This window comes from Megalops cyprinoides, chromosome 2, assembly GCF_013368585.1.
Source record: "Megalops cyprinoides isolate fMegCyp1 chromosome 2, fMegCyp1.pri, whole genome shotgun sequence".
In the NCBI taxonomy this organism is placed as follows: Eukaryota; Metazoa; Chordata; class Actinopteri; order Elopiformes; family Megalopidae; genus Megalops; species Megalops cyprinoides.
This window is the reverse complement of record NC_050584.1, coordinates 68,261,763-68,286,432: the sequence shown is the minus strand read 5'-3', so window position 1 is coordinate 68,286,432 and position 24,670 is coordinate 68,261,763. Positions and strand designations below refer to the sequence as shown.

The following is a 24,670-nucleotide window of genomic DNA, read 5'->3' as shown; positions in this document are numbered from 1 at the left end:
ACCAGAGAGTACAGGAGTAAAACATCAACGCCGCATCGCTATGCACAGCTACCGCCCTTTAGTTCCACCTTCTCCCTTTCCTTTCCAAAACCCGTGAATGTCGTTACACTTTTTTAATCAATTGTCCTATTTTCTCACCCTGAATAACCTGCAGGACCCCAACCAGACTGGCCTCAAGGCTGACCACTCTACCGAAACAGCTCTTTTGACCCTCACAGATGCACTTCACCCTCCTAGTCTTCTGCACCGGTCCATCTAGACCTCTCTATGGCCTTTGACACAGTGAAACACCATGTCCCCCTGTCTATCCTGATGAATAGGAGAAGGTTGGGAGATATTGTCTAGAGAAGGGGTGAGCGGATCCCTTCCAAGAAGCACATGGCTGACTTTCTCTTTTCTATACCACCCTCTTTCCACAACCTGTTGAAAAAAGGGGACTCAACATTAAAATGGCTCTTTCTATAAAATGAAACATACGCGCATGTAAATAGCATGAAATAAAAGCTAAAAGTTAGTCTCTACTTTGGTCTCATAGTCATGTTTTGATCTCAAATGCAAATGCCTACAGTAGCAAAAATATCAAATTCTACTCAACTGTTAAAATACTTTTGCAGGGCACTGTAGCTTGTCAAACAGCCACAGACTGGAGGAAAAGATGACCCAGGAAATGAGAGGACAGAGAGTCTAGTGAGAATGAGGGAGAAGACAGGAGCATGAATGCTGTACAGCAGTGGCGGCTGGTGAGCTGGAAACAGGGGAGGCTGAAACATTACCTTTAAACCTATCATTACTTTCAACCTGTTCCCCTTTATCCTCCTTGATCAACAATAAAACAAATAATTCACACAATAATTGACACCAATCGCGTAAATGGAGTAAATGAGTATGCTCGCGAAAACAGCGCAGATTGTCTGAAGTTTGTGTGCTTGTGAAAGCTACAATGTGAGATTGTTTAATTAACAAGGATGGCATTTATCGATTTAAATTACATTAAATGCTCATGACACATCACAGCTTTTGTGAGGTCTGTGTTCTATACGTTCTAAATGTTCATTGCACTCAACCTAACCTAAAAGTTTATTCTCAGTAATTTAAATCGATCTAACTAAATTTAGCTCCGTTTTGTAATTTGAATTTTGTAGCACAAGAAAGCTATAATGTGAAACATTTAAGAGAAAGCTTTGGGATTACTTGCCACTTAATTGTTCAAATTGCCATCCTTGTTAATTAAACAACCTCATGCTGTAGCTTTCGCGCACAAACTACAGACAATCTGTGCTGTTTCGCGAGCATACTCATTTACTCTATTTACGCATTGGTGTCAATTATTCTGTGAATTATTTGTTTTATTTTTAATCAAGGAGGATAAAGGGGAACAGGTTGAAAGTAATGATAGATTTAAAGGTAATGTTTCAGCCTCCCCTGTTTCCAGCTCACCAGCCGCCACTGCTGTAAAGTCAGCTGAAAGCTGCTGGGTACGATCTGACAGACGGAAGAAACAACAATGGAAGAAAGAGCAGGGGGTGAGAGAATATAAAGCTTAACAGCAGTAGGTGACTGTGGGGGTGGACTCAGGTTGCAGGAGTTTAGTGGAAAGGGGAAAGCCAAGTGGTCAGATGGAGCGGGGAAACTGTGAGACCAGAGGTGGTACAGCTGCTGCTGCAGGCTGAGGTCAAATGAGTGGAACAGGGGGAGGAAGCCAGTACTGGGAGCTCACAGAAGGGGGTTTCACAGAGGAATCAATGGGGTAGCATCTTCTGGGACAGAGCTGGGCAGCATGTCCTCCTCAGTGACCTGCTAGGCTGTAGCGGGCAATAATTAAGCAATAACTGGGTGATAACCCAGTGTAATAATTGGGCAATAATTGGGTGATAACCCAGTTGGATTAGTGATCATTACAGCATGATATTCAAAAGACTAAACAGAGATGAGAGAGGGGAGGTTCCAGGGAAGTTCCTGGTAGAGGCGATAAGCAGTCCGTTCCCACCACACAACCCAGCAGCACAGGGTGTGTAGCTGCAGGTGTGTGCAGGTGTGAAGAGTTAGGCAAATTGCTTTTATGACCTATTCATGCCTCCAGATTACAGGTTAATGAGAAATGAAACTCTGCATCCTTTTGTTTGTTCACTTACTGATACCAGAGCCGGCCCTGACCAATTTTGTGACCTAGGCAAGATTTTAGCTGGTGCCCCTTGCATCGCAGCCAATTCCACCACCACGGTTAACTGTGGTTTTAAATTATTCTTTATGGTCAGAACATGACAAACACTTGCCAAACAGTAAAATTCTTTTTCAGTCCCTTTTCCTCAACAAAATAAATATCTTAATAGAAAATTTAAGTGCTGCAGTGTGATACAGCACACATGTAAGATGGCTCAGACTGCAAAGCTTAAAAGTGTTTTAAAGGATAATGTCAATAAATAAAACAATAAATAAACAAAGAAATCTTACTTCTGGTCAGCATGCCAAACCCTTTGTACAGACGGTCTGGAACATTTTGTAAGTGTTTTAGCTAACAATGTAAACAAAATAAATAGACAAAAGAAAAATCTCAACTGTGGTCAGTATCTTCTGTACAAGTTTTAAACAAGCAAAGCCATTACCCTTCAAGTTACGGGCAAGAAAGGCAAGTCTGTCTACAGTCTCAGGTTTTAAAGCTGTGACAGCTGATAAGCTTCTTGAATCCCTCATTTTCGACAGTGCTAATGGGAAGCATGTCTTTTGCAATGCAACATGTTGTTGCATTTGTATGTCTTTGTGTCTTTTCGTTTTTTTTTTTTTTCTTTGCTGTACGGCACGGTGCTAGAAAATGGTGATACGATAGTTTGCTACTGGGTACTGGCCTGGTGCTTGTCGAGGGTCCAGTAACAACACTCGTTTGGGACTGTAAATTCTTACCTTCTGCGTGTTCTAACGGGTAATATTGGTTCAAATGATGAAACAGGTTTGTGGTGTTGCTTGTCTTTGATGGCACGTGTCTTCAGCACAGTTTGCAGTGCACGCTGCTGTTTTTTGTCAGATTGTAAACAGCCAAAATATCTCCAAACTAATGAAGTTGAGTGACCTTTCTTGTCGGCGATGTCTTCGTCCTTCGAGCTGGTCATGGGCACTGCTTTTTCTTCGGTGTCGCTCATTTCCCTTATTTTGCTTATTCCGCTCCAACTGCAATCCAGTCAGCCACTGTGTCTGTAAACAATACCACATGCTGGCCTGGCTATACCTCTCACCGTGCAACCTAACTGCGCAATGCATACCTCTATTCCTGCGACATGATTGGCAGTTCATGATTCATTTCTGTGCATGTTATCTAAGCATGAAAATTAATTATATCGAACATTTGTTATATTTCTATCGAGGAAAATTATATCGCGATAATTATTGTTATTGTTTTATCGTCCAGCCCTACGATACAACTATTAATTACAAAGGGGGATGGAAAAGGAAAAGCATTTTAATTGACTATTGCAAGCAGGGCTAACGTTGGCTGACTAGAGTAAGATGTCAATAAAAATGTATGCCTGGTTTCTTGAGGCAGACAGTGGATGGTTCGTGCAGCACACTTAAAAGAAAAAGTGTATTTCTCAAAATTATGTTGTAGGTTATTCCCCAAACACCTGAATAGTCTTTCCAACTTTCCCTAATGAATTTAAGGTGGGAGTAACTGACGTTAACTGTAGCTATTTATTAAATAGCGAATGTTACTATCTTCCAAAGTGAACTAGTAACACTCTGCTCCATCGATACCTACTATGCAATGGATAAACTATTCATTCATCACATTACCTCTGTCTGCTTCCCGTTTTTCCTCCTCTTCTCTTCTTGACATGACATATATTTACATGATATATATATTTGAATTAGGCTACTGATGTTAATCATATCACGTTTTACAGTCAGTGTCACTCACTAGTTCAGATAACTCGCCCATCCCCCACAATCAGGTAAGTCTAACTAAGAGGGTCCCCCTCTTAACGGACAGGTGATGCTGAGGAAACCCAGAAAATAGGCTATGTAGTTATGTTGTTGTTGGCTTTTTTGTGATATTTTTAAATAATAGCATTAAAATAGTAAAAGTTAAAAATTTTGAACTTTTGAACTTTTTTTTCTTCCCTCATTTGGGGCGTCCCTAGCATTTGCCTACACCGCCTATGCCACGGGCGGCTCTGACTGATACCAGTCATGTGCTGATTTTTTCCAGTTTGAATACTGAAGATGTTAAATTATAATCTTCCGAAATCTCAAATCCTGTTTAAACCTATAGATTTTCGTTAGTTACCTTTCGTCAAGTGATGACTTTGCTGTGCTCCCATGTGAAATATTGAGGTTCATTTCCAGTTATTGTACTTTCTTCACTGCTTTTCCTTCCAAAGTTTTCACACATTGATTTCTTTAAGGTTTATAAAATCAATTACAAAACCTCGCAGCCTTCTTACAAGGGGTGTTGAAGTCTTTCATGGGGGGTTATTCTGAACCTGTGGAATCTACGACAACACAACTTCTGGCCAGGATACTGAACTACACTCCTGCCGTCGCGGTGTAAGGAGAGCAAAGAGAGTTAACTGCCTTAAGACGGAGGCAAAAGGCATGAATAAAATACCAGCCAGAGCTCCGACTAGCTAAGCGGTCAAGCTGGCCTCTATGGCCCGGCTTCGAGCCCGGCTGTGTCATCATTAGATGCTGACCGGCCGAAGCATCATTAGATGCTTCGGCGGAACAGTGGGCTCGGTTCCACCTGGGGATAGCGGTGTGCAAGTCGGCCACGGGTTTGTGCGTCTCTAACAGACAGCGTCGATGCGCGCTGGTCAGCTGGGCAGATAACCTGGTCAGCCCAAAGCTGCACATGAAATGGCTTCCTCCGACTCACGTCTGTTTAAGCTTCACACAGGGACTACGATGTGAGGAGAGGTAGTCCCTTTCAGAAGGGAGAACGTGTTTGTCTGTGCTCTCCTGCAATGTTAGCAAGGACTGTCGCGCTGAGAAGCAACCCTATGATAAAACTGGGCATTCCAAACTGGGAGAAAAGGGGGAAGACGTTGCGCATTCCAAATTCAATAAAATGAAACAATTCAACAAATAATTTAATACCAATAATATATCAACCGTTATTTATTCTGAGTTTTTGAGCCTCTACATATTTACATTTATTTATTTAGCAGACGCTTTTATCCAAAGCGACTTACAAAAGTGCATACAGCAAGTATAGCTGTACAGTACATATCCAATAGGGACATGGACTGATCTGTTAGATTTAACGATAGTTCAGTGAATTTGTCTGTTCAAAACTGACGTGCTAGTCTTTAAATTGTTCCATCGCATTGTGATGTTTGTCTGGATTGTGATTTTTTGCAACCGACTGAATTTTGGCAGAAAAATTTGACAGTAGGGGACAGGGGACGCTGAAGGGCAGAGGTTGAAAACCCCGGCTTCAGAAAGTAAAAGTCCTACCATGTATTTGTTCTAGCCATTCACTAAACAAGGTGATTTCACTAATTAGCTCCTCTACCTGGCTCTAGAGTTGTGCTAATTAAATTCGGGTGGTGTAATGCATGGGTGGAACAAATAGGCCTGCGTGGCAGGACTTTTACTTTCTGAAGCCGGGGTTTTCCACCTCTGCTGCAGGCTGAATGCCTTTCACTTGCATTGTGGAATATAACGTTTGCACCTCTGAGCAGTAAATCAGTAGAACACACATCCGAAGATCTCTTCTAACAGAGGAAGGGCGAGGAAAGGGCGTCAGCGATAAAGATTGATTCAGCACAATATATAATTACAAAAATATGCTCCCAAATATTAAATATATTTATGTAAACACTGCGCGGACTCTTCTGCTGCATTTCTTACTACCCATAATGCAACGGTTCTAAAGGTGACAGAACTTTCAAAGGTAACAATGGGCAACAGGTAACAATAGCACAGTTGAACCGACACTATTTGGCGTGTTCTGTTGCTGTAGCAACCAACAGCAAAACTTACCTACACGCGTCGCCGAAAGTTCCTCGGAACAGTACGGTAATTACCTAAGCCCCTGTTCATGTAACCGGTACTCACTGACAATGGGAAAATTATAACAAGCTAAGTTTGTGGAACTTTTGAATTTCTGAATATGCTAATCGTAGGGTAACCTGTAAAGCCATCCGCCTCCGGCAGCGCGCTAGTTTTGACTGGTAGTAGTAGCCTAATTAAAACGTTATTGACTGATTTCAGAAATAGCTGGCTTTGGGACACGGAGGAAATCAGTAGGTTTTATGACAGCTCTTAAAGAGTGTTTAAGTCACTTTACAGTGACACTCAAGTTAGGATATCCATGTCAATAAAAAACTAGCCACCTGCAATTGTGTTATTCCAGATGTAATTAATGCCTCGATAACTAACTAACCTACAAAACCATTAACAACATGTTCGAGGTAATCCGTAAAAACGGCAAGTCAAGATAACTAGACTCGTCAGACGTAATCATACATTAGCCTATAACTTACTGGAACGAGATGTTTTTGTAGAATTTTTATAGAAAACCTGCCATTAAGCGGTTGGTTCCGATATTTACTATTCATTCGTAGGCAGAGCTATCTGGCTATGCAGGTTCGCAAAACTGCAAGCGAACCGCTCGCTAGAGCTGCTCCGTCTCCACCACGGAAGCGTCGGATAGATGTGTTGGCTATATGTCGATGAATAACGTCACCCCCTGTTATATCTGACTGGGTAGAGGGATTGTGCTTTAGGGCCTGTGCTGTGAAGGACAGTGTAACTGCAACGTAACTGCTTCAGCGCGAAACAGCGTGATCACAGCGGAGGCGTGTGATCACAGAGACCCGTGGATGGGCCCGCGGCATTGTTTTCCGGCTTTGTGCTCTTTGACTCTATCAGCTCTTCTGTGTCTTTGCCCCATTTGTCTTTGAAGTGATTGTTACGTATGTTAAAGGGTCTTGCAGTTATTTTGTAAGTCCCCCTGGAAAGGCCCGTCAAAAAAGATAATAGGCTAATAATAACAACATTACCCCCTGGAAATGCCAGTCAAAAAAGATAGTAATAATGACAACAACAATAATCATAATGCCCCAGTAGGTCGCATCATTCTCCGGTGGTCCCAAGAAGGAGCACGGTGGTGAGGCCAGGCAAGCGCCAGGGACGCTTCCGCGGCAACGTCAGTAATAGTGAGTTTTATTCATTTATTTTCCTGTCACAGTGTGGTGTTCTAGAGAGGCTGGCGCTAAAACGTTGTTCATGTTTGTTAGTCCTGCCCCTAAAACAACAAGGATTGGGTCAGGTGAGCGTCCCGGCTGCAGCGGCGCGCATGCTGTGGTTCCCGGTGGCAGCGCACCGGACAGCGCTGAGGCGCAGCTTTGTGTCTGATAGGGAACGCAGGAAAACACGCACCCACCCCCGCCGGGGCAGGCCTCAGCCGGCCCGCCCACTGCTGCGGCTCCATGCCAAAGCTGCCCGAACAGCTGCCAAATTCTTAGGAAATGAAAAAAAAAAAAAAACTAATCTACTAACATGCCCAATCACATCTACATACCTCTGTAAATCTTGTGCAGCAATGTGAAGACATTTTACACCCAATTTTACTATAGTATGTTATACTAATAGTATACTGTTTATTTAGAATAAAATCACGAAATAACAAATCAAATCTATCTCATATTTTAGATTCTTCAAAGTAGCCAAAATTCTGGGATGGATTTGTTCAAGGTATCTGACACTGTAACCTCTCACCCACTAAGCTTCACTCACTAGTGAAGTTACACTCTAAGCGTGTGTAACTTCAATCTCTGCCTGCTCTCTTTTAGGGGTCGGGGCATTTCTCGCAGATCGCCTGAGCAATGGAAAAGAGAGAATGTGCAGAAAGGTGAGAACGAGGCTATGTGAAGTCTCTCAGCTCTGCCTTTACTCACAGAGTAAGGCTTTTATCTGGGCTTGAGTCATCAGTGGTCAAACCAGCACTTAGAGGAGGCAGCCCTCTACCAGACTTGTCTTTGCCCTGAGTCTGTTTTTGTTTTATTTTTTACTTTGCAATCAGAAGCCTCAGAGCTCAGAAACACACCTCAGGCAGGGCTGGACCTGGGAAGTTAGGTTATGGCTCTAAATCATGTTGATTGGCTGGCAGAGAGTAGCTGTCCACCTGGATCATGTAATAACGCAGTGCAGTGCAGTGATAGGGACCCTGTGCTGCAGGAGATGCAGTCTGTCCAATGAGACGTTAGAGTGTGGTTTTGACTCGCTGTGGTCTTTACAGGTCCAGTGGCAAATACTGACAGAGTAATGTGTTAGCCAGGGGTCCTGGTCAAATTCCTGACCCGGCTTTTTTAATCTCACCTCCTAATCATCACCCACACAGCTGACTGGCTGTGCCACTCATTACATTACATAATTATCATTTACTAGACACTTTTATCCAGACTTGACTTATATGGGTAACAATTTTACATGTTATTCACTTACACGGCTGGATATTTACTGAGGCAAATTGTGACTTAAGCACCCAAGAGTACAGTAGCATGCTCCTGCAGGGAATCAAACCAGCAACCTTTCGCTTACATGTCCTGCTGCTCACCCCTGTGCCAGCTCCTCGCATTCCTCACCTTGGGTCCGCAGATCATCGCTCTACCCTTTCACTGTGTGAAAATGATTTATTTACTGAGGGAGAATTTTGCCACAGTAAGGTTAATTTGGCTGTATGCTAAAACTGAATGAAAACTGAATGCTGTAAACTTTTTGTAAACATCTCTAGAGCGGTGGAGCTCCATGCACTCCCTGTGACACAGGCAGACAGAAGGCCCCCTCCGAAGCCAGAGCTGGGCACAGAGGAGGGGGCCGGCTCCATCGCTGAGCCAGTCTACACCTGCAACACTGCAGTGCACGCTGAAGAAACCCAGGAGTCTCCGGAGAGGGAGATGGAGAGGGAGATGGCCCAGCTCCATAACGCGGCCACAAAGATCCAGAGGACATGGCGGAGATACATGGTGAGTGTGCTGACAGCTTCTGGTCAGCGCGTGTGCGTGTGTGTGTGTGTGTTCATGTGTGTATGTTTTGTGTGGATGTGTGTGTGTTTTTGTGTGTGTGTGAGTGCATGTGTGTCTGTGTTTGTGTTTGCATGTGTCTGTGTGCATGATTTTAAAATACTTATGGGTTCACTTAGTGTTTTGAAGGATATAGTAGAAGTTGTGTAGAGATGTATGTTTAGCAGAATTGAGGCCATTGTTATAGAAATAGAACTGCCGGCCAGAAGCAGATGGGCCCCCCCTCTGAGCCCAGTTCTGCTCAAGGTTTCTTCCTGATAGGGAGTTTTTCCTTGCCACTGTTGCCTTAGGCTTGCTCTCAGGGGGTCTCAGGCCTGGGAACAATGTAAAGCTGCTTTGTGACAACTTGTGTTGTAAAAAGCGCTGTACAAATAAAAATGAATTGAAAAAAAAATGAATTGAATTATACAGGCCTAAACTGATTGTCTGTTGAGAAATACAGCAAGTCGAGTCTTCACTGTGTGCCAAATATAGACTCATATTCTGTACATCTTCACTTTCTGTCCACTAATCTTGACAGCATGTGGCTGTGAAAGTCTAATCATAGGTGTCCACTATGGGCCCATCCAGATTGATAGAGATCAGTGGATTTGTGCAGTTCTCTGAATGACCCTCGCCCATCCGCTGCCTACAGGAAGTCAGAGTCTTCAAATTCCTCAAAGACCTTCTGAGCTTCAGGAACGAAGGAGATCCTCGGCACCTGCTGAAATTCATCAACCCCAGAGAGGTGTGTCGAGCTGTATGCACTTGCATTGCTCTGGAGGTTACACACTGGGTACTGTACTAACACTGCTACTGATGCATGCTCATTTTAGCAATGTTCTTCATCATTATGATCAGTCACTGTTCGGTACCCAAGTTCTAGTTGCCCTTGGGGCTTCTGTGATAGGCCTCACTGAACCAATCAGACAGCTCAGATATGTGGTGTCATTGTCTCATATGTGGCGTAATTTCTTCCCGATCTTCCCTTGTCCGTTACTATGGATGATGTCACCAGTGTGATGTCACTGGTGTGACGTGACTCATGGCTTTCTCTTGTTCTCAGGCGGACATTTTGGATGCTGCCGCAGGGGTGTTTGTCAGATTCAGACTGGGTGGGGTGAGTGCAGGCTGTGCTTTTATCTTTTTAACAGAACCAATGGGATCATGGCTGCTGCAAGCCCCTCCCAACCTTTTTAGACAAATGTAGCATCATAGAAAAAACCTAAAATAGTTATGATCAGTCACACACATTCAGAGATGGCAGTGTGTAAGTACACTCATTCAGAGAAGGTCGTGTGTAAGGTCACACTCATTCAGAGATGGCCGTGTGTAAGTGTACACTCATTCAGAGATGGCAGTGTGTAAGGTCACACTCATTCAGAGATGGCCGTGTGTAAGGTCACACTCATTCAGAGATGGCCGTGTGTAAGGTCACACTCATTCAGAGATGGCAGTGTGTAAGTGTACACTCATTCAGAGATGGCCGTGTGTAAGTATACACTCGTTCAGAGACGGCCGTGTGTAAGTGTACACTCGTTCAGTGACGGCCGTGTGTAAGTGCACACTCATTCAGAGATGGCCGTGTGTAAGTGTGCACTCATTCAGAGATGGCAGTGTGTAAGTGTACACTCATTCAGAGATGGCCGTGTGTAAGGTCACACTCATTCAGAGATGGCCGTGTGAGAGGTCACACTCATTCAGAGATGGCCGTGTGAGAGGTCACACTCATTCAGAGATGGCCGTGTGTAAGTGTACACTCATTCAGAGATGGCAGTGTGTAAGTGTACACTCATTCAGAGATGGCCGTGTGTAAGTGTACACTCATTCAGAGATGGCAGTGTGTAAGTGTACACTCATTCAGAGATGGCAGTGTGTAAGGTCACACTCATTCAGAGATGGCCGTGTGTAAGTGTACACTCATTCAGAGATGGCCGTGTGTAAGTGTACACTCATTCAGAGATGGCCGTGTGTAAGTGTACACTCATTCAGAGATGGCAGTGTGTAAGTGTACACTCATTCAGAGATGGCCGTGTGTAAGTGTACACTCATTCAGAGATGGCAGTGTGTAAGTGTACACTCATTCAGAGATGGCCGTGTGTAAGGTCACACTCATTCAGAGATGGCCGTGTGTAAGTGTACACTCATTCAGAGATGGCCGTGTGTAAGTGTACACTCATTCAGAGATGGCCGTGTGTAAGTGCATTCTCCTCTCACTCATTGCCCCACTGCACCCTGCAGAGTGAATTTCCACCGAACATCTACTACAAGATCTTCACTCACCGGCCCATCGTGGACATGTGTGCTAACAGCCCCCGGGATTACACCCACCCCGTGCTGAAACAGGCCCTCCCCAAACACATCCACAACCACGGCGCTGTCCCCGTCACAGACCGGTCCGGCTGGTACCGCCGCGTCGAGAACAACGGCTGGAGGGTCCTCTCGGGCAGGGTGCGCCACAGCGGTGACATCATCACCTCTCCACTGTCATCAACCTGGTGATGTCATCCGCCCCGTGACATCGCTGTGGGTGGCAGTGTGCTGTAGTGGTTATGGAGAGCAGCCTGTTACCCAGAGGTTGCAGGTCTAACTCTGTGCTCTGCTGCTGTATGCTTGAGCAAAAGCTTTGCACTGAAGAGCTTCCATGATTCCCAGCTGGAAAAAGGACAAACAAATAAAAGTAAAGCTCTGTAAGTCGCCCTAGAAGAGAACTTCAGCTGAGGAAGTAAATAACGTCTACCTCAGAGGTATCCACACTGTGTTAGTTATGGTCTTAACATTCAATGATTCATCGTTCATTTAGGTTAAAATGGACTTGTGTCTCTGGCTCAATATATACAGTCTCTGAGCCAAGTTGCTGGACACATTTATGCTCTTCATGCTACCTGGTCAGTCACTACAGCCACATGATAGAATTCTGCATCTTCCACCGCGCGTGCAGAGGGTCGCTGTGCTCCTCTGGGCTGCACTACATGCACACACATCTGGAACTGGGGGGTTCTAATGTAACCCTGACCAACATGGCCACCCAGGCAAGAGGAGACAGAGCGCTGACATCACCATGTTTAGTTAACATTTAAGGATGCAGTGAAGGAATCGTGATTAATATGTAGAAAACCTGAAAAATAGAAGATGAGCAATAACTACACCTGGATCGTTTGACAGCTACGTCAGTCAGCAAAATGTTGCGTCTGACTGTCCAGTCTGACTGCAAACACACAGTTTACATATGCAACTGGCTGTGGGTTGTCTGTAGAAAACATACTCTGGTCAATGCTTTCCGGTAGTGCAGTTTAAAATGCAGTAGAACAATGCGGATTAGTCATAGTGGGTGAGTGAGTGAGTGAGCGAGTGACTGAGTGAGTGAGTGAGTGAGTGAGTGACTGACTGACTGACTGACTGACTGACTGACTGACTGACTGACTGACTGACTGAACGGGTCAGGTGACAGACAGTAACGTGAGCGCTATGTGAGTCTCCTGAGGGTCTCCCTCGTCTCTCTCTGGGGCCAGTGGTCACAGTTTGGAGACGCGGTCACCATGGAGACCAGCACCCAGAAGAAAGAGTTCCAGTACTCCAAGCCCCTCCGCTGGCAGGACAGGGAGAGGAGGAAGAAGAGGAGGAAGATCGAGTGGATGAAGAAGATGTGAGTTCTCAGCTGCTGCTCGACTGACCAGGATTGAGGCCTGTTGGAATCTCATGAAAATATGTATCTCATGAAATATGAAATGGAAGGATAAAAAAGTACTGCATACAGTCTAATTAAAAATGTATGAGGTATATATGAACATACTGGCATATAGTAAGTTGAACAGTAGAGTCTTCATCAGGGACTGACTGCAGGCTGCTCGGCCTGTGTGGTTCTGTCTTCACCTCGATTGCACTCCCTTCACTGAAAGAGGCCCATCTGTAGGTGTGAATGGCTGGCTGTAAGGACAGGCATAAGCCAGCATAGCCTTGCTCTGTAGCACCAGCGTGGTGGGTGTTCACATCATCGCCTTCATGGTGTCAGTTTGGCTGGCTTTATTATCAAGACTGTGTTGGTTTTCACAGCAGAGGTCTCAATGTGAGCCTGGAACCATTTAACTTTAAACCTTTAACCTTCCTCAACCCTCAGACTCCACAGATTGGAGTTATAGAATCCCTCACCTCCTATTGTCTGTCTTTCTGTTCACTACAAAGCAAGTCACCTGTGTGCAGGTACAGTGAGGGGTTTACCTGTGTGCAGGTACAGTGAGGGGTTTACCTGTGCGTAGGTACAGTGAGGGGTTTACCTGTGTGCAGGTACAGTGAGGGGTTTACCTGTGCTCTCACCTGTGTGCAGGTACAGTGAGGGATTTACCTGTGCTCTCACCTGTGTGCAGGTACAGTGAGGGGTTTACCTGTGCTCTCACCTGTGCGCAGGTACAGTGAGGGGTTTACCTGTGCCCTCAGCTGTGTGCAGGTACAGTGAGGGGTTTACCTGTGCTCTCACCTGTGTGCAGGTACAGTGAGGGGGCATTGCGGGCTCAGACAGAGCATCCAGATGCCACACTGCTGGTGCATGAGACCACACAGTGCATGATGGCGGCTGTCGACCAGCTGGGGCCCAATCAGATCGTAGAGTGGGAGGTGGACGAGCTGCTGCAGTGGACCAACGCACTCAACTATGAGCAGTAATGTCCTTTACACACAGCACACCATGTGCACGGTTAATATCCATTACACACAGCACACCATGTGCACGGTTAATATCCTTTACACACAGCACACCATGTGCACGGTTAATATCCATTACACACAGCACACCATGTGCACGGTTAATATCCATTACACACAGCATACCATGTGCACGGTTAATATCCATTACACACAGCACACCATGTGCACGGTTAATATCCTTTACACACAGCACACCATGTGCACGGTTAATATCCATTACACACAGCATACCATGTGCACGGTTAATATCCATTACACACAGCACACCATGTGCACGGTTAATATCCTTTACACACAGCACACCATGTGCACGGTTAATATCCATTACACACAGCACACCATGTGCACGGTTAATATCCATTACACACAGCACACCATGTGCACGGTTAATATCCATTACACACAGCACACCATGTGCATGTTTTCTGGTCTCTGTAAAATCAGTGGGGTTTGCGTGGTAAAAGACCTGACTGACACTGGTGGCCAGGGTTTGTGATGGTATGATTTTTAATAATCCTCATTCTTCCAGGTACATAGATGGTTGGAGGAATTTGGCCACAAGTAATTCATCAGAGGCCTCTACGGGTAAGAGTACAACGAAGAAAGTCCATTTCAGACATCCACGTTACGTTAGCATGTTAAAACGCAACTACTCTCACCCCTGACACCTGTGCTTTCCGTCCTTAGATTATTACTTTTTTATTCACCATTATAAAATTAGCACAAAATAAATAACAGAGAGATTTAAACTGACGAAAAAGGAAATGTAAATACGTTACTCTATATTTCGGAAGGACATTTCCACCCATGCTTAGCCAAAAAGCCTGTTTCGGGAGTTAATTTAAACTGTAGCGCCTCCCTCTGGCTGAATGCGGTGTGACAGCAGCGGTTTGTGCCCCGCTCAGATGCAGGCGTGGTTCTCTCCCGGCTGAGCCCGTCCGAGGTCTTCCAGCTGCTGGTGGAGGACGGCCACGCCGCGACCCGCAGCAGCGCCCGCGTCTCCGGCCTTCCCTTAGCGAGCACCCTGGATCACAGCTTATGACAAGCAAACGTTAACCGGCTACAAAGCATACAGCAAGCTGGCAACTTCAGCGCGGATCGTCACCAACGGCTTGTTAACAGCGTGGTTTTAATAAAAGTGTTTGTTTTGACAATAAGCATCAGCTTGACGGGTGTTACTACGCTTCAGCGTATGGTTGAAAAGTTTTACACGTGTACGCTGAGGAAGGAAAATGGGGGGAAAAAAAGCTACCTAGGGGGCACCCGGATTTGAACCGGGGACCTCTTGATCTGCAGTCAAATGCTCTACCACTGAGCTATACCCCCAAACCTGAATTCTACTCCTCTATTTTCATTTATAAACTTTATGTAATTGTGTGACTGTATTAATCTAATTATATATTAATGTATTAATTGTATTCATATACAAATCAATGTATTTAACAGATAAATTCTATTAACTAGTTTTGTTCAAACCCCTAAGAATAATTTCAACGAGTGCTTGCCTGACGCTTGTTGCTTTAAGCGGAAATTACGTCACACACCCCGTGTCTAAAGCGCGAGCCTCGCTCGTGAACCGGAAGTGTCGATCCCGTATCCTGGAGCTGGTTGTGTACAGAGCGGCCTTCAGCAGACGATAAATACTCAAAGATGGTAACTGCGCTCTTCTTTAAACCTGTTTATCACATCTGTGTTTATGTTTTAAACGGCGTTAGTCAGCGGTGGTGGGTGATTGTGTTAAGCGTAGCCGTGTCAGCGTTTCTTTTGATCAATTGCTCGGATTTGATTAGTCACTGTCGCTAGCGGGAGTAGAGCAGGGTCATGATTTCAGCCGGTTTGTCTTTAATTCGATGTGTAGTTGTCTGTACAGTTACTGTTAGTGGCATTAGCCGTATAAGAATTACTTTTTCTCATGAATTTACATAGGCGTTGAACTCTGATTAGAAGGATCGGTTTGGTATTAACCGAAACTGAAAGCGCGATGTGTCTTTAACGGCGGTGCATCATGTGTTTGTCTGAAAGCCACTTGAGATGCAGTGTAATGCAGTTGTGTGGCGAAGCTGGCTGCTTGACTTTCTGTGGATCCGTCAAGTTTTAATGTAGAAACATTGGGCTGCAGGATAGTTGTATATCATGTCCATTCACTGTTTTCCTAACTAGCCAGCCAGATGGGTGTCCAACACAGGTTTTTTCTCATGATCGCTTTGACTTTACTGAAACATCAGTGGCCAATGTAGCGGTCCAGCAGTATTAAACCACATACTTTGTATGGTGGTTGGCGTGTCATTAACTGAAACTTGTTGCAGAACACCCGCGGTCTCCGGTCCCAGCTGAAGGACAGCGTCCCGGTGACGGGTCTGTGTCCGCAGGCCGGAGCGTACGGAGTCCCCGACACGCTTCGAAAAGGGTGAGTTCATATCATGATCCAGTTATTTTCACAAATCCTTTCTCTTTCTGCATTACCTCGGTGAGCCACGTCCTCTCTGTAGACACACACTGTGTGCAGGGCTATAACTAACAGTAGAATGTAACTGAATACATGTTTGTACTGTTCCTCTTTGATGAAGTCTTTGCATTTCTGCATGATCAAAAGCTAGTCCTGGAAAATTGCTGCGGTATGTGTTCTGTGGATGGTGCAGCTGTGTTCTTAGGTTTTTGCAGTGTAGCCTTTGGGGTGAAATGTGTTGCTATGTATGTGTAGAATGTCTAATTGCCCCTTGCTTATGTAAACCGTTACAGTTTTGCCCACTGTTCTTGTGTCCCTGTTTGGTTACAGCTTTAGCAGTGTGAAGAATGAGCTAATCCCGAGTCACCCTCTGGAGCTGTCAGAGAAGAACGTAAGTACTCTCCTAAATTGAACTGAAGCACACGTCTCTGTGTCCATAAACTCCACACTGAACTGAAGCACACGTCTCTGTGTCCATAAACTCCACACTGAACTGAAGCACACGTCTCTGTGTCCCTAAACTCCACTGAACTGAAGCACACGTCTCTGTGTCCATAAACTCCACACTGAACTGAAGCACACGTCTCTGTGTCCCTAAGCTCCACTGAACTGAAGCACATGTCTCTGTGTCCATAAACTCCACACTGAACTGAAGCACACGTCTCTGTGTCCCTAAGCTCCACTGAACTGAAGCACACGTCTCTGTGTCCCTAAGCTCCACTGAACTGAAGCACATGTCTCTGTGTCCATAAACTCCACACTGAACTGAAGCACACGTCTCTGTGTCCCTAAGCTCAACTGAACTGAAGCACATGTCTCTGTGTCCATAAACTCCACACTGAACTGAAGCACACGTCTGTGTCCCTAAGCTCCACTGAACTGAAGCACACGTCTCTGTGTCCCTAAGCTCCACTGAACTGAAGCACATGTTTGTGCCTATAAACTCCACTGAACTGAAGCACACATCTCTGAACTCCACACTGAGGCGTCTCTGTGTCCCTGAACTCCACACTGAGTTGCTCTGTGTCCCTGAACTCCACACTGAGCCGTCTCTGAGTGTCAGAATGCTGCTTCCTGCCCTTCATCGCTCTCCTCTGTACAGTTTCAGCTGAACCAGGACAAGATGAACTTCTCCACCCTCAGGAACATCCAGGGCCTCCACGCACCCCTCAAGCTACAGATGGAGTACAGGGCAGCGAAACAGGTATGGCTCATTATGAAAGCTGTATTGTGAGAGATGTAATCCCCCCCCTTTCCCCAACACTGAGTATTAATTTCACTTCCCTAGCATTATGCCTGACATGGCTGGTGTGGGATCTTGTCGGTAAGTTGTATTTTATCTGAAGGGGCATCCATTCCCCTCGTTCACTGACCGTTCTTTCTCTTACCCTCATCTTTGTGTCGCCCCCTCTGCTCCTTTCCCCTCGCACTCGCCCATCTCCCCCCCCACCCCCGCCCCCCCAGATCCAACGACTGCCTTTCCTTCAGAGTTCCAACATCGCCCTGGACACGCTCCGAGGGGGTGACGACAGCATCGGGTTCGAGGACATCCTCAACGGTAAGAGAAGACGCTGGGGGGAACTGGCTCTTTGAGCACCGTGAGAAAGCTGCGTGGCCCCATGTCCTGATACATTCTGATTTGTCTAAAGTTTTTCAGAGTCATTTAACCCTTCATTTCATTGTTGTAGTTAAATAACTATGTGACCACCCCCCCCCCCCTTCTAAATAGACAGTTACAAAATCATCATTATCTGCCCACCGGTAAGTGATTTGCATCAGGCATCCAAGGAAACTGAAGGCAAGGGTGTGGGCGAAAGCTTCGCTGGTTAAAGGTGACTCACAGCCTCTGGAAGAAGCGCGCTGCTATAAACCTTAATCTTAAATGTGTGAGGTTAAAGGTCTCACAGTCAGCAGCCTGAATACTTTCAGCAATTTGAATACCCTTTTAAATGCAGTAGTGTAGCATAGTTGTAATGAGCAGGGCAAGTAACCAAAAGGTTGCTGATTCGATTCCCTGCTGGGGCACTGCTGTTGTACCCTTGGGCAAGGTACTTAACCCACAAATGCCTCAGTAAATATCCAGCTGTATAAAAGGATAAAATTGTAACTTATGTGAGTGGCTCTGGATAAGAGCATCTGTTAAACGACAGTAATGTAATGTGATGTAATGTTTACTTGCAGATCCGGCACAGAGCGAGATCATGGGAGAGCCACACATCATGGTGGAGCACAAAATGGGTCTACTCTGAGTGTGTCGGCCTGGGCTGTCTGCCTGCTCTTTCTCCGCTGTGTGTGTGCGTGCGCGCGCAAGTGTGTGTGTGCGCGCGCAGCATCGTGCCACCACAGTCCGGGAGCGCACACCACACATGGTTTTGTATGGTTAGATTTCCTGTGTTTCTAATAAAAACCCCATCCTTCATGCTGTTGTCTCACATGTGTAAGAGGCGTGTATCTTTTTTTTCCCTTTTTAAGTTGTGCTGAGTGTCAGATCAACCCTATTGCAGTGTGGGCTTGTAACAGGAAAATAAAATATATGCAGCTTGTGTTCCGTACTCATGTATGCAGTCTGTCTGTGGATAGAAGTCCCCATGCTTCCAGCTGTGTAGTAGGGAGTGCTTCACCCTGTCACAGAAATAACAACCCCATTGGCTGAATTTCCTCATGTCCACCCTTGTCCAGAGGTGTGCATGACTGAGAGAATAATAACCGATTGTGGAGCTTGTGTCAAAAAAAAAATTAATAAATAATCAGCAGCGTGGAAGGCCAGAAATCAGCTCCCTGTCCTGTAATCTGCACGCTGTCGCTCGGGCGCTCTGTGCGCTGAACACTGAGAGACGTTGAAAGGTACGTCTCTGCGAGCTGGATCTGTGGAGCGGAGCTGCAGTGGAGCCAGAGGGGGGCGTGTGTCTGGAGCGGAACTGATGGAAACCCTGTGGGGTTGGAGTCACGTAACCACTGCCATGCCTACTGCCCCAACAACACACACAGTCTGATATTTACAAGACACTTTTATTCAGGGGGATTACAAGGCAAAATGCTTTCAGCGCATTTCACAGGCGAGAGCACATAACAGTGATCGATAACCGAGATAAAAACAGCACCGAAGCAGGAGCGCACAACAGCAGTTGTTTTAGGATACAGATGTAATACATACATATATATTACATAAAACTATCCTTCAGAGAAACATGCTGTAGGGAGTACTGTGTTTCTCGCATGTCACCGCATGTCTCATACCTATATCTGTGCCTTACATTATACCATCATACCAGCCTGCAGCCTGACAGTGATCTGTATGACCTACATCAGAATATGCCAGATCCAACCAAGGGTCCGGAGTGGTCGAATATCAGGGCGCAGAAATGGTGACAGTGAAGGATCTCGTGCAGAGGCACGTTAACAGACATGGCGTTGATCGACATGCACACCAGTCCGGAGTTTTAAGCACAATGTGGTAACGCCGGAGGTGTGATGTGATACAAACTGAACAGGGACGCAGCTAACAGTGGGCATCGAGCCGCAAATCAGTCCTGTGCTGGCTGTGTAAGAAACTCACGATCATATTGAGTGATATATCACAGTAACATTCTCTGCCGTGTGCTCTCAGCGTATGATGGAATAACAACACGTGTGCTATAAAAAAAGCCCTTCTGTTAAGTAAAGTGCCTTATTAAAAAACCTACACATTCTACCCTCAGAAAGGAAAGCGTTATTTAATGCAATGTCCTACAGCGTTATACATAGTGATTAAGTCTATCCCTACTAAGAAAACGTGACCAGGATTTCAATAACTTGAAGGACAAAGCAGCATTTTTCAGTTTGTACAACATATGAATTTGATTCCTTTTCCTTTTCATTTCTCTATATATTACTCTGATTGTTCTGCCATTGCATGATACTCTTTTCTTCCCATCACTTTAATGTCATATCTGGTATAACTTGCATAATTTCCTTGTGAAGCTCTCTGTGACAATTTCTTTGATAAGGGTAGTGTATGCGGTAAAATTTGATTGGTTGATTAGTGCTTCTCTTTTCACGACCAGATATGAATCACCCCATCAGAACCTCCGGACAGTAAGTACTCCCCCTTGTGGTCGAAAATGACGGTCTGGACGGCGTCCTCGTGCCCGACCAGACCAGTCACCCGCAAGGAGGCCAGATCCAGAAGTTTCACCTCGCCGTCGTTACTGGCCACGGCCAGCGTCCTGCCCGACGGGCTGAAGGCCACCTGGTTGCCGGGGTGAGGGCCCATGTCCACGGTCTCCACGGCGGCCACCTTCCTGACGTCCCACAGCTTGATGGCGCCGTAGGAGTCGCAGGAGGCCAGCGTGTCGCCGGCGGCGTTGGCGCAGGCGTGGTTGCAGGAGTGCAGGTGCCCGCGGAAGGTGTGTCCACGCAGGCCGGTGCGGGCGTCCCACAGGGCCAGCGTCCTGTCGGCGGAGCAGGTGAGCAGCGTGCTGGAGAAAGGCACGAAGTAGACGGCGTTGACGGACTGGGCGTGGCCTCGCAGCGTCCCGCGGCAGCGCTGGCTGTTCAGGTCCCACACCTTGCAGGTGGTGTCCAGGGAGCAGGAGGCCAGGAAGTGGCCGCAGGAGTGGAAGGAGCAGGCCCAGGTGGCGCGGGCGTGGCCCTCCAGCGTCAGCACGCAGCGGCCCCGCGAGAAGTCCCACAGCCGCACCGTGGCGTCCCCGCTGGTGGTGGCCAACCGGCCGCCGTCCGGGTGGAAGCTGCAGCCCGACAGCCAGTCGCTGTGCCCCTCCCCCGTCATCAGCGCCTCCCCCTCGGGCACGCCCCACACCTTCCACAGCCGGTCCTCCCCGGCAGAGGCGACCACCAGCTTTTGGGGGTGCAGGGCCAGGCAGCTGATGGGGAGGGCGTGGGCCCGCAGGGAGGCCGTCAGACGGAACCCTGACACTTTGGAGGGCAGCGCCCCCACCAGGGCCAGGTGCGGGTTGACGCGGGTGTCGGTCGGGAACTCGGTGTCCCGGGGGTGCTTGCTGAGAGAGCTCCGGGCAGGGCCTTTGGCGGGGTCTGTGGCATCACTCTCTGGGCTGCGTTTCGGTCTCCACGGGTCCCTGGAGGCTGACCCGGCCCCCGGCACCGCGGGGTCAGCTCCCCTGGCTTTCACATTTCGGAGGCTGACCTCCAGGCCCTGGAGCTGCCCGAGCGCCCTGTCTCTCTCCAAACTGACCAGCATCTTCTGCTTCAGGGCAGCCTGGTACTTGTCCCTCAGCGCGGTCAGGGCCGGCTCGTAGGAGGCGTAGTGCTTCTTCAGCCGCCTGAGGTCCTCGATCAGCCGGTTCTTCTCCTGGGCCACGCGTTTGTGGTGCAGGCGGTGAAAGTCCCTCTCCTTCTGCAGCTTCACCAGCGCCTCGCCGGCTTTGAAAGCCGCCTCTTTGTAGCCGTCGCGCTCCCTCCGCGCCTTCTCCAGCTCGTTGTCCAGGAGCTGGTTGTGCGTGTACACGTCGGGCACAAGCCCCACCTGCTCCGCGCTCAGCTGGCCCCGCTGCTCCATCTCATACCACTCTGTCTGGAAGCAGTCCAGAGTTCTGTGCATGCCCATTCTGACCAGGAAGTTACGGAGAAAGTCGTCCACCACCTCGGGTACGCTGGAAACCGGGTGCCTGGCCGCGGAGACGCTCTTCGACACCGGACCCGCGTCATCGGTCCGTTCACGCAGCGCTTTCACTGCGGCTTCGAAGTCCTCCTCACCCTCTGTCAGGCTCCAGCCGTCATCGTACGGCACTTCTTCATACTGATAATCGTACTCTGAGTCGTCGGGTATTGACACCTTTTCCAGATAGTACGCACCGTCCTCCGGTTCTCTCACGCTTTCCGTAGCCATGCTGCTCGCAGCCTCGAAGGTCAGTTTTGTTTACTGTCGCCATGGGCACCGTAGAGCGACCGGTGACAGGTTAACGCGAGATTTTTACGTCATTCCCGAGAAAGAAAGAACCAATGAAACGCGTCTTCTTGCTCTCGCGTCTAAATTTTCCAATATGGCCGACTACCGTGAGGCGCCCTTGGCGACCCGGCCAAAAACATTGGACCCGGAGGAGTATTTTAACCTTTCTCCGGAGCAGAGACGGACGGAGGAGGAGCGGGCCGCGATCCGGGCTCAGCTGAAGAGGCAGTACCAGCTGCAGCTCAACAACCCGCATCGGAGAGACCTCATCGTAAGCGGAGGGGAACGGCAGAAGGGCAGAGGGAGCTAACTGAGCTAGCGCTAGCTAACGATAGCCAGGGTCTGTCAGAACCAGGGACATGACTGATAGTGCCAACACGATCTTATGTACAGCATTTAATCAGCAAACCTGGTCTAGAAATCCTGCATGTGGCTAAAATCATTTATCAAGCTTAAGGACACCATCAGCTTGGTAGGTTACAAATAATCAGCAAATGAAGTGGAAGGAAAAAGTCATCTGCAATTTCAACTGTCCTGATCAGATATAGATTAGCTTGCAGGCTACGCGGCTGTCGTGGTGAGGGTATGGATGGTTATGAGATGCACCTGAAATAACTGGCTGTCTTTATCTAATGAAAACGACCAGCAGCGAGGTCAAACTCCCGTTACAGGCAGACTCCGGTAGCTGGCTAAATCACACCTGTTGGCAGCGCTGGATATTTTCCCCAGTTTTCGGAAACCACGCAGAAAACAGTTTACTTCATTAGTAATGTTTGCATGTAGTCCCACGCCGTAGGTGCAAATAATGTCAGCGATTAAGTGGTCATTCGGAAATCACTGTTCTGCTAGTTGCTTACAGAACTGAACTTCAAACCTTAATCTTAAATGTTTGAGGTTAGGCCTCACAGTCTTCGCCCTGAATACTTTTGGAAATCTGAATGCGTTATACCGTTGTGGCATAGTGGTAAGGAGCAAGGGAAAGTAACCGAAAAGTTGCCGGTTCGATTCCCTGCTGGGGCACTGTTGCAGTACCCCTGGGCAAGCTACTTAATCCAGAATTGCCTCTGTAAATATCCATCTGCATAAAGAGATGGAAGAATTGTTACCCATGTACGTCGCTCTAGATAAGAGCATCTGCTAAATGCCAGTAATGTAATCGATGTTCAAGGTAATTCTGAAGCAGAACTATTCGTGTGTCTTTGATGCGTGTGTGTGTGTGTGTGTGTGTGTTTTCAGGAAGATCCAGCCTTGACGCGCTGGTCTTATGCGCGCACCAACGTCTATCAGCACTTCAGACCCACCACAAAAACGTCGCTGGGGGGACTGATGTTCGGCCTCTTGCCGCTGGTGTTCTGGACGGTTGTCTTCAAGAAGGACAGGGTGAGTTACGCGTATATCCGTTTCCATTGCATGCTGTCTTACTTCTCAGCTGCGCGGTGTGCCATAATGCAGTTGGTTTTAAGTCGAATAGATTCTCGATGATGAACTATTGGAAATGTTCTCAAGCATTAAAAAAATTAAGTCATGGTAAATATCAGATGAAAACTTTTGAAATTATTAAGCAATTTGCCCTGTCAGTCTGTAGCCAGATTTCTCTCCTTAAAGCGATGATGCAAGCCAGTAATACCAGAGTTTTTCATTGGACTGGACAGGGAACCCTGTCATCACCCAGATTCACGCAGTCATGTAGAGTGGCGTACAGCCTGATTGTTTAGTTTAGAAACTGCGAGAAAAAGTTTTCTTTCTCCATGAATCATCCGCCATTGAACAGACCTGAGCAGCGCCCGCTGTCGATCTTTTCAGTCAGTTCCTCGGTGTGGAATCTTGCGCGGCACTACGCTTCTGATCCCGTTGTTTTAGTGTGAATTTAGTGTAAGTTCGGTCATTTATGAACACGCAGCTTCAGTTTGAAGCTGAAGACGGTGAGCTGTCTGAGCTGAGGGATTAGCCGAACAGCAGGCCGATAGCCGCTGCTGTGTGGAGTTAACAGACTCTCCTCCGTCTCCAGGACCGCAAGGAAGAGCTGATCAAGGAGGGCAAAATGGACCGCAGATTCAAGCTCACCTACTGACGATGGCAAGGGCAGATCAAAGGCAAACCACGGACTTCTCATGTCATGTGTCATGTAAAAATATTAATTATTACTCGTATAAATAAATGTCTTTCTTGTGGAAGAATCTGAGTTGCTGTATGTTTGAAAAACTGAGAGTGATTGAGGCTTTATTGCTGCTCCTGATGTTGTGTAAAGGCGTGGGCCTCAGGTGCTCAGGTGAGGTTCCCAGGTAAACCCTTACCAGTCAGGAAGCGTTCCGGCACAAAGTGGCTCACATGGATCACACAGGTGGGGGCTGCACAATGAGTCACCCCCCCCCCCCCCCCCCCCTAAACACGCACACACACACACTATTAAATGTGAGGATGTGATTCTTACCTGTGGTGTGCCAGGTAGCACTTAACTTTGTTCCTTACTTACCTCTTTTAATACTTCTCGATAACTACTCTTAGCATAGTGACTTATTTGGAAGTCGCTCTGGGTAAGAGCATCTGCTAAATGAAGTAATGTAATGTAATGCCGGGTGTGTAAATGCAGTTCATTATGAGCACACATGAGCCGGTAATGAG

At 47.1% G+C, this 24,670-nt stretch overlaps 3 protein-coding genes and 1 non-coding gene across 4 annotated transcripts; 2 read left to right on the top strand and 2 right to left on the bottom strand.

Annotated features, from left to right (window-relative positions):
• Positions 1–14,951: 14,951 nt before the first annotated feature.
• On the bottom strand, positions 14,952–15,023 carry trnac-gca. The gene has a single exon. It is a non-coding gene; the product is annotated as a tRNA-Cys (tRNA).
• Positions 15,024–15,265: 242 nt separating this feature from the next.
• Positions 15,266–18,786, top strand: LOC118773251 (proteasome maturation protein). The gene is made up of 6 exons (XM_036522104.1): positions 15,266–15,350; positions 16,004–16,104; positions 16,474–16,534; positions 17,246–17,347; positions 17,608–17,701; positions 18,325–18,786. The coding sequence occupies exons 1-6, from the start codon at positions 15,348–15,350 to the stop codon at positions 18,390–18,392; spliced, it is 429 nt and encodes a 142-aa protein (XP_036377997.1). The 5' UTR covers positions 15,266–15,347; the 3' UTR covers positions 18,393–18,786.
• A 1,390-nt stretch (positions 18,787–20,176) lies between these two features.
• Positions 20,177–21,988, bottom strand: LOC118796222 (sperm-associated antigen 16 protein). The gene has a single exon (XM_036555020.1). It carries the CDS (start codon positions 21,986–21,988, stop codon positions 20,177–20,179), a length of 1,812 nt encoding a protein of 603 aa, XP_036410913.1.
• Positions 21,989–22,133: 145 nt separating this feature from the next.
• Positions 22,134–24,178, top strand: ndufb4 (NADH:ubiquinone oxidoreductase subunit B4). Its single transcript, XM_036522499.1, has 3 exons — positions 22,134–22,319; positions 23,285–23,428; positions 24,057–24,178. The coding sequence occupies exons 1-3, from the start codon at positions 22,143–22,145 to the stop codon at positions 24,117–24,119; spliced, it is 384 nt and encodes a 127-aa protein (XP_036378392.1). The 5' UTR covers positions 22,134–22,142; the 3' UTR covers positions 24,120–24,178.
• The last annotated feature ends 492 nt before the right edge of the window (positions 24,179–24,670 follow it).

Bases quoted from the DNA above. Each gene is read 5' to 3' on its own strand.
- LOC118773251 (XM_036522104.1), top strand. The intron at 16,535-17,245 runs GTAAGTACTCTC...TCCTCTGTACAG, and splicing joins TGGAGCTGTCAGAGAAGAAC to TTTCAGCTGAACCAGGACAA. The intron at 17,348-17,607 runs GTATGGCTCATT...CCGCCCCCCCAG, and splicing joins AGTACAGGGCAGCGAAACAG to ATCCAACGACTGCCTTTCCT.
- LOC118796222 (XM_036555020.1), bottom strand. From the start codon at position 21,988: ATGGCTACGGAAAGCGTGAGAGAACCGGAGGACGGTGCGTACTATCTG.
- ndufb4 (XM_036522499.1), top strand. From the start codon at position 22,143: ATGGCCGACTACCGTGAGGCGCCCTTGGCGACCCGGCCAAAAACATTG. The intron at 22,320-23,284 runs GTAAGCGGAGGG...GTGTGTTTTCAG, and splicing joins CGCATCGGAGAGACCTCATC to GAAGATCCAGCCTTGACGCG. The intron at 23,429-24,056 runs GTGAGTTACGCG...CTCCGTCTCCAG, and splicing joins TTGTCTTCAAGAAGGACAGG to GACCGCAAGGAAGAGCTGAT.